General features: G+C 30.6%; 1 protein-coding gene across 3 annotated transcripts; it reads left to right on the forward strand.

Annotated features, from left to right (window-relative positions):
- Positions 1-7,709: 7,709 nt before the first annotated feature.
- LOC130936124 (conserved oligomeric Golgi complex subunit 8-like) lies at positions 7,710-14,181 on the forward strand. Of its 3 annotated transcripts, XR_009068065.1 has the most exons (14): positions 7,710-8,086; positions 8,255-8,407; positions 9,003-9,151; positions 9,262-9,339; positions 9,478-9,571; positions 9,673-9,747; positions 9,878-10,174; positions 10,405-10,472; positions 10,555-10,609; positions 10,768-10,906; positions 11,664-11,848; positions 12,043-12,395; positions 12,574-12,711; positions 14,033-14,181. XR_009068065.1 is itself a non-coding variant. In XM_057866128.1 (13 exons), the coding sequence occupies exons 1-12, from the start codon at positions 7,952-7,954 to the stop codon at positions 12,379-12,381; spliced, it is 1,767 nt and encodes a 588-aa protein (XP_057722111.1). In that variant the 5' UTR covers positions 7,710-7,951; the 3' UTR covers positions 12,382-12,395; positions 12,574-12,891. The 3 variants fall into 3 exon arrangements, 2 of the variants coding, with proteins under 2 accessions (XP_057722111.1, XP_057722110.1); XM_057866128.1 differs by lacking the exon at positions 14,033-14,181 and having other exon boundaries at positions 12,574-12,891; XM_057866127.1 differs by lacking the exons at positions 12,574-12,711; positions 14,033-14,181 and having other exon boundaries at positions 7,711-8,086; positions 12,043-12,567.
- Positions 14,182-14,743: the final 562 nt, after the last annotated feature.

Below are 14,743 nucleotides of genomic sequence, written 5' to 3' on the forward strand. Positions count from 1 at the left end.
GTTTCGTAAGGAGTTATAAAGAGATGTTTCTCCATCTTTCCTCAAAATCCTCAATTATAAGGGATTGCTTTCTACTTTGAGGATGTTTAGTTATTTTCAATATCTAAGGCTGTATTTATTGTTTTAGACAGAATATGACATTAAGATAAAGATATTGAAATAAAAATATTAAAAATTATTTTTTATATATTGTACTTAAATACAAGATACTAATATAATATTTAATATTATATTTAGATAAATATAAATAAGATTAAAATATAATATAAAATTATTAAAATAGATCTATCTAATAAAATGAATACAATTTTTCACAAGATAATAAAAAGAGATAATAGAAGAATAATAAACAATAACTATAAACAAAAAAGAAAAAAACTTTTATTAAAAATTGTGTGTCCACCTTTCTATCTCTGTGTCTATTCGTATTTTTCCTTTAGGAGTAAATACAAAAATGAAATAAAAATGTTCCAAAAATATTGTATCTAATATCCATATCTCTCTATTTAAACATTTCTTTATATATTTATTGTTCATGTCTCTGTGATCTGTCAACAGAAACAAATACAACCTAAGATAACGAAGATTTTCTAAAAAAAATTAGTAAAATAATAAAATAAAAATTAATTATTCTTAAATTAAGATAGTATAACACATATTTTATAGAAATTAAAAAATTAATAATAATTAATTCTTCATTTTTTTATTTTATTAACTTTTGCATTTTAGAGGATTTAAATTATAAAATACATATTCAATAATTGTCTTCTAAAATATAAAAAAATAATTATATACAAAAATACAAAATATGTGTATTTTGTATTTTTCTAAAATAACAAGTTGTTAACTTTTAGTTTGAGACACAAAATAAACTATATTTTTAAATAATTTTTTCTTTACTTTCTTAAAATTCTAAACCTATTTTTACCACTCTTCTCTATTTTTGTTTTCTTTTTTATATTTTTATTTTTTTCGGTATATATATATACATGCTAAATCTTGTTATTTGAACTTCTTATAGAATTATGTGAAGTTGTTAATTTGTTTTGGTTCTTCAATTAATTTTAATTTTTAAGCCTTGAAATTGTTAGAAAGAAAAAATAAGTAAATTTTTAATATATAAGCCTTGCTGCTAAAGAGTGTTTTAAATATGAATATAAATTTTTAAATTTAATCTAAATTAAATAAGATTGAGAAAATAAGTAAATTTAAGGGTAAAAAACACATATATGCCAAGGGGAGATTGATATTACGCAAATCAACCAAACAAAAATTTCATTCATCAATTAACCAGAATACACTATAATGTAATTCGAATCAACTAAATTCGAATTATATTTCTTCATAATTCGAATCAACCTAGATCGAATTATGACCAACCCAAGTGTACAAGTAATTCGAATCAAGTAGGGTCGAATTAGACAACCATAATTCGAATTTAGTCAATTCGAATTACATACATCACGTGACAAGGGGAAGTTCGAATCATATTGATTCGAATTACTCCCTTTTCCTAACAAATTCTAATAAATTTTTTTAATGAATTTATTTAAATTATACTACAAAAAATATTTTATTCTATGCAAAATAATTTTAAAAAAAATGGCTTAAAAATATTTTTTGTGGTATAAATTAAATAAATTTATTAAAAAATATTCATGAGCTATCAAGAATGGGCAGAAGAGTATTGTATAAAATTTGAATTGCTCACCGTATAATTTGAATAAAGCTTGGTTTGGTAAAGTTTTTACTTTTGAAGAGTAGCTCGTGAAAGCTGTCTTTTAAAAGACGACTTTTTAAAAGCTACAGCACTTGCGTTTGGTAAAATCACATTAAAAATAGCTTTTAATAAGCACAAGTACTATAATTGTGTTTGGTAAAACAGCTTTTAAAAATTAAAAAAAATTATAATAAACATATTTATAACGAAGAATAATATTTTTTTTTTCAAATTTTAGAGACTAATAATTTAAATATTTATTTGATTTAGTCTCTGTATTAATATAAATAGAGTTATCATTAGTCAATAATAAAGCTTGTACTGATACGTCTATTACCCATTTATATATATTGACTCACTTATACAAATCACAAAAAATGAGACACATATCTCAAGTAAAATTATATGAAAATTGTGTTAGAATGTGTGAAGGTTAGGTTGAGAAATTAGAAATATATGAGAATTCCAATGACAATATAATGACAGAAAATATGTGTGGAAAAATAAATAAAATATATTTTTTAATTATTTTGTATAGAATAAAATATTTTTTTTAATTTCTAAATTATTATTGACTATGTAGAGTACTTTACTTAAAATTTGAGTACATGCATGTATTTACCTAAGTCATTAGAACATTACAAATTTTTATAGTACTCCTAACATTTTTTAAGCTATTTTTTAAAAATTATTTTGCATAGAATAAAATATTTTTTGTAGTATAATTTAAATAAATTTATTAAAAAAATTTATTAAAAAATATTTATGAGCTATTAAAAATGGACAAAAGTGTATTGTATGGAATTCGAATTGATAGCTCATTAATATTTTAAAGAAGTCTCGTAATTAAATATTTTGTTAGTCTTTTTTTAATGAATGAAATAAAATATATATTTTTTAATTTTTAAATTATTATTTTTTTAATAAATTATTAATTTTTTTAATAAATCAAGGTGTAATTCGAATCATCCTTATTCGAATTACTCTATATGTGTAATTCGAATCAGGTTGATTCGAATTAGTGTGTGTGTGTGTGCGTGTGTGTATAATTCGAATCAATATGATTGAATTATATGTAAATAGAGTTCGAATTGAGTATATTCGAACTATATAAAAATGGCTATTGGTAGATTCTAGATTTTCATTTGACTTATTTGTATAAATTTTTTCTTCTCTTGGTTTAATATAGTGATTTGCCCTAAATTAGTATATAAATAACTAGTTTATAAATAATATGAGTAAATCTTTATCTTAATTTTATTACACATAATAACAATATAATTTTTTATTTTAAATTTATTTATTTTATACCTTTTACATATATTAAATATTTAAAATATTTTATTTTTTTATAATTTATTTTTTAATTATGGATATTAAATTTATAATTTTAAAAATAAAAATATAAAAATATTTTTTTAACTCAATAGAAAAGCGGTTGAACAGACACGGCAACACCTGTTGAGCTACTAGTGATAAATAAAAAGATTTTGATAAAAAATGAAGACTATTGTTTTTAGAATAAAAAAAATTTAAAAGAATTATCATGTACAATATATATATTCTTCCCCCTTTAAATTAAACACAAATGTTCATTCTTCTTCGTTCAATTCTATTCTTTATAAAAGAAACTAGCGTAAGAGCCAACGCGCGGGCCAAATATTGATTCATTCTATAAATTTGTTGGTGTTTATCTGTTAATACTAATAGTTGTTACTTTTAACTTAAAAAAATCTTAATTTAAAAAAATCTTAATGTATAAAAATTAATTGTAGAGTATATAAGACGATGAAAGCCAAAAAATCTTGTTATTTTTACGTGCGGACTAAATATTAATCCATTCTAAAAATTTGTTTGTATTTATCTATTAATACTAATAGTTATTACTATTAACTTGAAAAAAAATCCTAATATATATAAATTTATAATATAGTGTATAAGACGGTTCCATTCAACCAAAACTATAAACCCTAAAACTTTGATGGTAAATGCATATCTAGAACACATAAATATATTTTAATATTAGATCCAATTAGTGAAAATGAAATAAATATAACAGATGATTATCTTGTCTTTTCTATCTGCCCTATTCCTTAAAATAATATCATTTCAAAACTCAAATCACAAATTAGAAATTCAAAAACTCCCAAAAGTACAACTGAAAATGACAAATCAGCAAAAAAAAAATATTAGACAATACTAAATACTAACAGTTTCTTTTTCTACATGATAGTCAAACAGGAATAAAGAATAAGAGGCGGAAAAATAATGAAAAGAAACCAAAAACAACAACAAAAAACTAAATCAGAATAGAAATACAAATTCAAGCAAAAACAAAGACATTGACCAAGTAAAAGACCTTCAACAGAATTTAGATATCAAGTCAGTTGTAAAAAAAAAATACATTCTCGATACCATAGTAATTTTCTACTCCTATGATATGGAGAAGGTATGTCATTTTGGTCACAATAACCTAAAACTTGGACAAATGACTTCTGTATTTTGATTAAAAATATTATAAAATCAGATTAGAAAATCGAGATAATAATTCTACAATCAATAGAACTAATTAAAACAATATTAGTACATCAAATCTTATATATGCACACCTATATCTAATATATATTCAAGAGATATATAAGTCTTAGTTAAGAATTAATAACAACTTTGATTCCAACTTGTAAGAATAGACATCATAGCTGGACACTTAAACACCATAAACTATTGAAGTAAGTCTTTTACCCAACTATTTATACGTGTTCATTCTAACAACTATTTATACTTCCGATCACTTTCGTCTGCACAAATGTCATAAACCTACAAAGTAAAATCAAAGTAATAAAATAAAATCAATAATAATTATTCTACATTGATTTACAATCTGAATTTGGAATCTATTGAAAAACAGTAATATTAAAACTAAGAGATATATCTTAAAAGCACAACCATCTCCTTCAAACTTCTTGTGTTTTCTCAAGAGTACTTTAGGAAGCTTTAATCTGATTCATTCTCAATTGCATCTATCAGTTATAGGAGGAACCTGCACCATGATTCCAATAAAAAAACAATAATGCCTTGGGGAATGAGATGATTGGAACAAATAGTACTATATAAAAAGATGAAACTCAAGACATGAACACAATTGAACAAAACAAAAAAGGTACAATATCTTACAAATTCAAAGTTATGAACATTACATCTTCATAACTTCACAAGAAATAATCCTTAGGCAAGTCAATTTGAGACGTAGAATGAAAAACTATTTTTAGGAAGAGACTAACATGTTTATCGATTAAAACAACCATCAGTGCTACATGAATACGTGTTGAAATTCAAAGTGAGACAACATATAAGTGGCAATGGTGCTATTGGCAACTAAACCATTAACCATATATGGTCCCTAAGATAAAATTGGAAGCTTGCAGTTTGAAGCAGAAACTTATTCATGATGATGAATTGAATATTCTACATATGAAAATATCATTCATTTACTTTTTCTTTTATGGGTTCAGCTTTACACCAATATGCCTTGTATCAAAAGTAATTAAGCCAACTTCAAATCACATATAAGTCAAAAACACATATGGATGTGAGTATCCAAATATTCCTTTCCTAATCTTAAACAGGTCTCTACTATGAGCCAAAAGTCACAGAATCAAGCTCTAACAGAGCATTATGATCGAGACATGAATATAATTTAATTTCCATATCATACATCCTTTACCCAAACTATAGCAGCGTCAAATCTTATAAAATAAGATCACATGGTCGAGCCGTGGCTTTTAAAAGAAATCATTTTAATAATTAATATATAATCTGTACTTAAATATCTTTAGTATAAAGTTTCAAGGATCCTAAAAGCATATAATGACCCGGATGATTTATTTACCACTATACAATCTTCCGAAAAATCATTTGTATACATTAAAAGAATTCGGTCCATGAATCTATTCTTTAACTAATATGATCATCCATCTATATATACCCAAAAACTGTGATTCTTAGTGTGTAATCTATATCTATTCTCTTCTCCCCTCCATCGCATATATATCATTATGAAATTATGCTAATAATTGTGTACTAAGTGATTTCTGAAACAATAACATAGCACAAATAATATAATAATTAAAAATGAGATTATTAGTAGCACAACAACTACATCATCTCCAAGGATCAATATAATGATGCAAATTGAATGGTGAACAGATTAAGCAATATTATCTAAGCTGAAAATAAAATCATGAAAATTGAATACACATAAAAGTTCAAATCAGAGAGGGAGGAACAACACAAAAAGCAAGAGAGAGTAATTAAAAACTTTTAGCAATAACACAAAATTAGTATGAATACATCTCTTATTATCTGCCTTCTTCTCTGTACTTCTAAACCACAATTGAGCAGCTACATCCAAGTTCATCATATCGAGGGCACACAAGAAAGATGCAATTGATTAAAAAATTTGTTTCAAGAACATGGTTCAATGATTAAAAAATTGTCTGACAAACCATAACATAGAACTGTAGCAGTGGTATATACTGAGTTCATAGAAATTGCAATGCAAACTAAAAATTGGAAAGGTACATTCATTATGCATGTATGGCAGAAGAAAAGGTAAATTAAAGAAGATAATTTATGAACTATTATTAGTATTATTGCTGCATATTCACAAAATACTGCATGTAATACATGACTTTAACCATTTGCATTATCTGTGTGCCATTGAGTTTCAATATTTATACATGGAAGGAAACTCATTTTTAAAGGAAACTCAAAACCAAACATACAAAAGTTATGGAAGGAAAAGGAAGAACAAAATTAGTTAAATACATATAAACTTAGTTAAATATTAATGTTTGCCATCCAAAAATTAAACTGAACAAATTAAAGAAGTGACAAAAATGATATAATATAAATAAAAGAAAGGTAAAAAAATAGCAATTAAGGCAGACGCATCACTCATACCGTTTTGGCAGGCGCAGCTTCAGCCAGAGCTTTTCAAATTACTTATATAAAAATTCTAATTAAAATGTTAAAAAAAAGGAAGAAGAATATGTTCCATCATATTTATTAGTTAGAAGATTTTGCTAACAGGGGACAGAGTAAACTAAAATACTAATAATACCACACCACAAAAATACATTGTCGGAACGCTTACCTAAACATTGCACCGGAGCTCCGGCATTTTCTCTGCTTGCATCCCGAACCCTAATGGCATTTTCTGTAATTTTTTTTTCAAAAGAAAAAAGAAAATAAAATTCTGCTTTTAAAGAAGAAAATTTACCTCTGCCACACCACCACCGACAGGATCTCGGAGCTCTCCATTCTTTTGACTGAAGTCGTCAACTTGTTGCCAACTGCTCCTTCTTCTCTGACGGTAGTAACACCACTCACCGTGCCACTATTCTTTCTCCTTGCAGCTGCATCAACAGCAACCGACACCTCTAATTTATTATTCTTCATCTTTGCTACTCGCCAGAAACAAATTCGGAGCCTCTGTCGTCGTATTCTATGCCAGTTACTGTTTCCATCACCAGTGAGCTCCTTCTTTTTTCTTTTTAGAGAGAGAGAGAGCGCCCAAGTAGAAAGAAAGAAGTGAAGAGAGACAGAAAATCAAGGATAGAACATAGAAGAATTGAAATATAAAACCCTAAGTTTAAATTTATTCACTTAGTTCTGATTTGAAATTTCAACCCAAAAAAGAGAAAGAAGCCGCTCATAGCCAAAATTTCCTTCCCAATTTTATATGCTTTGAAGTTTCTATTACTCTGTCTCAGGGAATAACTTTTTTTTTTTTTTTTTGTCAAACACACTCTTTTCAGAGCTATTATTTTGGCAGCTACAATACTTATTTTATTTTTTACCCATTCATTTTTCAATGTTGACATTTTACTTTTTTTTTTTATATAGATAGATTCTTATTAGAAATACTAGAATAAACAAGTAAACGGCCAAACGGGAGCACAACAACGATCAACAGTGAAATTTCAAGGGACCATCAATGGTCTCTGGAAAAAGTGGTCCAGCTTAAAACCAACTCCAAACTCCATAGCATTCATTCTCTTGAGGAATTTTGCTTCAGTGGATCCAGATCCTAACCACAGCAACAAACCATTGTGATTCCCACCACCACCTGCACCGTCATCTTCACTCTTCAACAACGAACCCCCAACCCAACCTCGCTCCAGATCCCCCAAGTGGTTACTTGAATCTCAATTTCGGAGCTCCAAAATAATGGAGCATCAGTCTCATAGCGCAGAGGAAACGACGTCGTCTTCTCCGATGGCAGCGCTGCTCCCCTTGGCCTCCGACTCGCAGCAACCATACGTCTCCGAACTCCTCTCCTTCACCCTCGATCGCCTCCACAAGGTTTCATTTCACTTCTTTTTCTCACAGATAGAGTTTGTTGAATTATCTAATTAAATGTAACAGATTACTTGGCGTTAAGCCTTTTCTTTTTTCGTACTATTCCAGAATGTAGTGTTGGTGATTATGCAAAAAAGAAGTGTTAATTGTTGTGATGGATGTTTTTTTTAGGAACCGGAGCTGCTTCGCGTTGATGCGGAGCGGATCCGGCGGCAAATGCAGGAGGTAGCCGTAACGAATTACCGGTCGTTCATTTCCGCCGCGGATGCATTGATAGCGATTCGCGAGGAAGTCACCTTTATTGACAAGCATCTTGAAGCCATGGTAAATTTTTTTTAAAATAATTTGGTTTATATTTTTCTTATTGTGTGTTATGTATTGTTCATATTTTTCAAATGTCAGTTTTGATATCAATTGAGCTTAAATCGTAAGCATTAGCAGATTTTCTTAGTATTGCAAGCGTAGTTGTGCTTTTTTGTGCGTTGAGTTGAGAATTTGTTTAGGAGTGATAAAGTCCTAATGCAGTTGGCAAGTATAAGATTAATTTCATCCAATTTGATATAATATTTCTTCATGAGCCGATTGACACATATCTGATTGTTGTGATGACTTTTCCAATTTCGGGAAGGGAATAGAACTTTAGATGCATCTTGGCCAATGTTGCGGGCTACATAGGGGTAGGTGTTTGGTTTCTTGAATGTTACACCCCACTGGGTGGGCTGACCACATGGATCAGTTGACGCTACTGGATTGTATAGAAAACTAAGTTCTGGAACTGTGGAATAATTTTGTTCAAATAGAATGTTATGATTATAGAAAAGCAATTGCCATGTTATGCCCTTGTAATTTTGATTGATTTCTTCTTGTATACAATAAAAAACACTTGTGTCGTTTTTCACATCAACCTCCTTTGTTACAGATAAATGAAATCCCAAAGCTGACATCTGGATGCACTGAGTTCATAGAATCTGCAGAACAGATTCTGGAAAAGAGGAAGATGAACCAAACAATGCTAGCCAATCATAGCACTTTGTTAGACTTGCTAGAAATTCCCCAACTTATGGACACGTATGTTGAAATGATACATTCTCCATTGTCATGTTAATGTTTTGCATGGTGCATGAAAACACATCCTTTGTGATGACAACCAAGTCTTATAAATTTCTATGTTTGTCCAGTTGTGTACGAAATGGAAATTATGATGAGGCACTAGATTTGGAAGCATTTGTTGGTAAACTTTCAACCATGCATCCCAAGTAAGTTTATATGTACCTTCCATATTTGTTAAGCATGTAGTTTTGCTTTTGGATTTTAAGGAAATGTCTTATTTTCTTTGTTCCTTTTTTGAAATGCTTATAGCTTCTTGTTATAATTTTTATTTTTCTTCTGGAGAGGTTGCCAGTTATTCAAGCATTAGCTGCAGAAGTTAGGTTAACTACCCAATCACTACTTTCTCAGCTTCTTCAGAAACTTCGCTCAAATATTCAGGTTCCTGCCCATGATTTTATTTAATGCATGTACAAATGCTGCTTGATTCATCTGGAAAAATATTTAGACTTTTAGTTTCTTACTAATGTTACCTTTGCTAGTTACCCGAATGCCTCCGCATTATTGGATATTTACGGCGAATAGGAGTATTTAGTGAGTATGGAATGCGCTTGCTGGTGAGACTTAATGCATTTTATTTTTCATACAATATTCTTCTGCCTACATCTTTTGTATTTCATTTCCAATACTATTTTAAATTACCATCTTCCTGCTTCTTTTTAACTCAAGACAGTTATTTGATGTTAGTTCTTAAGATGCCGTGAAGCTTGGCTTACTGGTATACTTGAGGATCTGGACCAGAGCAATCCGTATGAGTACCTAAAAGGGATGATTAACTGTCACAGAATGCATCTTTTTGACGTTGTTAATCAATATCGAGCAATATTTGCTGATGATACTTCAGGAAGTGAGGAAAATTATGATGGTGGGCTTCTTTTTAGTTGGTCAATGCATCAAATTACGTCACATCTTCAAACTTTGAAAGTTATGCTTCCAAAAATAACTGAAGGTGGATCTCTCTCAAATATTTTGGATCAATGCATGGTGAGCTTCTTCTTCCATCATTTTCTACTTGATGTTGAAATCGGAATGCATTGGTATATTTCTGTAGACTTAGGACTAGATTCCCCCGCCTCAACACCCCCTGCAGCGCGAACATGCACACACACACACAAACACAAACATTAGCCTTAAATAAAAGAGATAAAAATATTTATTATTGCTCCATGCAGAAGTTACATTAATATGACATTTTCTTATTGCTTTTCTCACAGTACTGTGCTATGGGACTTGGATGGGTTGGACTAGATTTTCGAGGCTTGCTCCCATCACTCTTTGAAGAGTAATACATAGTTCTTTTTATGATTTTCTCTAGGTTAAGTCATACTCAAAGCACATCATAATACACTTTGGTTTCTCTACAGGGTTGTTCTTAACTTATTCTCAAAGAATATGAGTACCGCAGTAGAGAACTTTCAGGCAAGTTCAGTACAGTTAAACTATTTTGCATGTGTGTAAACTGAAATTATGTATTTTCCATTTTTCATTTACTCAAATGAGCCAATGGCCTCCATATTATTCTCAGTAAGTAGCCCAATTTCATGTCATGATCAATCAAGTATTTGATTTGTTTTCAGTTGGTCTTGGATTCGCATCGGTGGGTTCCACTCCCAGCTGTTGGCTTCCCTGCAAATACTGTTGGTGAAGAAAGTCAGGAGGATGTCACTCCACCATCTTATTTGATGGAGCATCCACCTCTTGCTGTTTTTATTAATGGTAAGTCAAGTTATTGTTTCTTGCTAAATTGGAAATTGCTGATGCTTCATCATCTGCCTATATCTACAAATTCATGTTGCAAGTTCATATCAACTGCCTCATTTGAATAAGAGTATAGGATGAAGAGTTCTAATGGATTCAAAAAGTGTAAATAAACCTTTCTTATTACTAATGTGAAAATACTCTACACTCTTGTAAAGCCAATCATCTTTATTCCAGTTCAATTCAGACCAATTTTACCCCAATGAATACTTCTTGCAGAATGGATCCTCACAAAATCAACTGAATAAATTAAGGGATGTACTGCTGATAAAATTTGACATTTGTGATATTCCACTAAAATTCTAATTTCATACTGACTATTTAATTTTTAAAAATTTGCAATTTCTCATCAACAATTGACACATTAGTTGGATTAATCAAAACCAATTTCTACCAGAAGTTATTGAATGGTGTAATTTCTGTTTTACAATATGGTCAATTGTTGATTGATACCACGTAGACTCTATCACTTTGTGTGTGTATGAATGTGTCTATAAACTTCTGGATCAGATAAAAAATATAAACGGCAATGCATAATGGAAATATTCATGGTTGATATGTGATGTTTGTAGCAATTTTATTAAATGTGTGCCGTTAATCTTATGATGGGATGATGTTATATGTGCTATTGTGCTTCATCACTTAGTCCTCCTCCTCTAGTCAGTCTCATTTATCCTTGGATTCATTTGCACTGCTATCTCTGTGGTGGCTGCAGGTGTATCTGCAGCAATGAATGAGCTTCGTCCATGTGCCCCAATAAGTCTAAAACATGTCCTTGCCCAAGAATTGATTAAGGGATTACGAGCTGTTTCTGATTCATTGTTGCTGTACAATACAACTCGAGTGCTCAGAGCGAACGAATCAGGACTTTTCCTCTCACTCTGCCGGGCATTTATTGAGGTGATTTATGATTTACATCCATGAGACTGATACTATAAAAATAATAACAAATTAACTAACTTTTGTCCCATTGAGTGGAGTACATACAAAATTATTGTTTATAATTTGAGCTGCTAATCTGCTCTGATGCTCTTTCAATAAATTACTGTAAATATATGTTCTTGATTCCTTGAAATATTTATTTTGATGTATAGGTTGCTTATCCTCATTCTGCAACATGTTTTGGACGTTGTTACCCCGGTGGAGCAACAATTATTATGGATGCTAAGAACTTGTATGACGGAATCAGCCGCCTATTAGAGACATCCTCTGCTGCAAGAGAGCTCCCAAAACCAGTGAACCATGGCAAAGCAAAGGGTGCAGATGAGAATGGCGATGTTCCGGCAGCAGCAGAGAACGGAGAAACCACTACCGCCAAAGAATCCGAAGCCATCAATGCTGATGAGGTGGTGGTGGACAAAGTCCCTGTTCCAGAGACAGAACAAGAACACACCAATACTGAAAAGCCCATGAATGAGAGTGTGACATCTTAGTGATGGATATAAATGTATTTCTGTTCTTCCCTTGTCTGCATTTTATTATTCTTTTGTATCTTCAAGAAAGGATGTCGCTAGCTGTAATTATATTATCGAATTTCGTCAAATTTACATAATCTTCTAGTCCATAGAAAGCATTTGTCCTAAGAAAGAAGAGAATTTTGACAGAGCTTGTTGCTTATATTGCAGAGTGTTGTTTTCCTACCCTTAATAACATTGAAATCCCTGACCATGAAAGACACTCTTCCCGATGGGTCTCCAAGCTCCTCAAGGAACAGATGTAATACTATTTCCAGTGCCAAAAATTCTGCCATGCAAATGGAAGAGGTATTCACCCAATCCACCAACACAAATTGACATACTCTAATAGTGTACCTCAAAGTCCTATGCTCATAATAAGCACATAATTGTATCCTATTTCTAATCCCACTACTTCGCAACTCCCTCTCAATCCTCTTATTTACTAGCCATGCTTGTGCAAAAGAGTTAATCTTTTTAAGTTTTATCAGATATAAGTGCATTATTTCCTCTTCAAATCCTCCACACAACAGCGAAAAACAACACTACTGAATTATACTATTTTTGTTGAAGCATTATCCTAAACCAACCGTGCACCGGCAACAAAAAACTATGTACATATTATGTCTTAAAAAAAACAGATATTTATGTTAGCAGTATAAAATATATAATGAAATATAAAATATATATTAAATATTTGTAAAATAATATATATAAATATACAAAAATATAAGATGAATTCTGCAGCAAGATGTTAGGCTTGCTGAGATATGAGTGCAGAGAAGAAGTGATTGAGTAATATTTTATGACTAGAATTGATAGGAATGAATTATATCCATTAACTACACCATAGATCTTCTATATATATAGCTATAAGACTAACTACTTTTTGTTATTGAAACAGAACACTAACTAATGAAACTCTCTCCTATTTGCTTGTTGTTCGTTCCATAATTTTTACTGATTCTTGATTCTCTTCTTTATTTTCTTGACATTCTCTCTTTACGTTCCCCCTCAAACTGAAGGGAAAACTTGAGTAAACCCGAAGTTTGTACTTAAACTTCACTCAGAGAGGCAATGTAAGAGGTTTCGTCAGTATATCAACAACTTGTTCTTGAGTTGAAATATTAGTACAAACAATTTGCCTCTGCTGACATGATCCTTAATGAAGTATAGATCAAGTTCAAAATACTTAGACTTGCTGTGCAGAATTGGGTTAGCTGCAAGGAGACAAGCTTTTTGATTATCACGGTAGATGACTAGTGAGGTCTTCAATGTCACATTTAGCTCAAAAAGTAAATTCTGTACCCATACTAATTCAGCTTGAGCTGCTGCCAGGGCTCTATATTCTGCTTCCGTGCTAGACCTTGAGACTGCTTGTTGTTTATTACTTTTTCAAGCTATAAGATTTTATCCAAAATAGACACAATACCCTGTGATAGACTTTCTATCATCAACATCAGATCCCCAATCTGCATCTGAAAAGGAAAGTAACCTCAAGCCAGTGTTTTTAGAAAATAACAACCCCTAATCCATTGTACCTTTAATGTATCTCAAAATTCTCTTGATTACTTTCTATTGATTGACAGTTGGAGAATGCATAAATTGACAAATTTTGTGTACTGAATAGGCGATATCTGGTTTGGTCAGAGTAAGATATTGAAGAGCTCCCGCAATAGACCTACATCAAACTGTTCTGAATCATTAATATGTAATTTTGTAGATGTAACCATCGGAGTTGGTACAGTATTCGATGTTGACATCTTTGTTTTATCTAACAAATCCTTGATATACTTCCTTTGATGAAGAAAACTCTAATTGTCACCTTGGTATGTAGCTTCCAGTCCAAGAAAATAGTTAAATTTTCCTAAATCTTTATGAGAAAAAATTGTATTGAGCTATTGAATCAAAGTCTGCAATTCATGTGAATTATCTCCTGTGGATAAAATATCATTTACATATGCTAGAAGAAGAGTAATAGAAGTTGCAGTTTTTCTCTGATTTAGTATTTTTAAATCCAAAATGAGAGAGAGTAAAAGCTAGAGTTAGGAACCAGGCCTTGGGTGTCTGTTTAAGACCATATATAGCCTTGTTAAGCTTGCAAACATGTGTGAAATCTTGTTGAATAAACCCCTGTGGCTGCTCCATAAAAACTATTTCATGTAAAATACCATTAAGAAATGCCTTATCAAAATCAAATTGTCTCAATTGCCAACCCTTATTAAGAGCTAAAGTGATAACAATCTGAATATTTTGTGGCTCAACTACAGGACTAAATATTTGATCAAAATCAAAATCTTCCCTTTGATGAAATTCCTTTGCCACCAATCTGGCCTTATAT

The sequence above is a fragment of the Arachis stenosperma genome, chromosome 6 (assembly GCF_014773155.1).
Source record: "Arachis stenosperma cultivar V10309 chromosome 6, arast.V10309.gnm1.PFL2, whole genome shotgun sequence".
Lineage (NCBI taxonomy): Eukaryota > Viridiplantae > Streptophyta > Magnoliopsida > Fabales > Fabaceae > Arachis > Arachis stenosperma.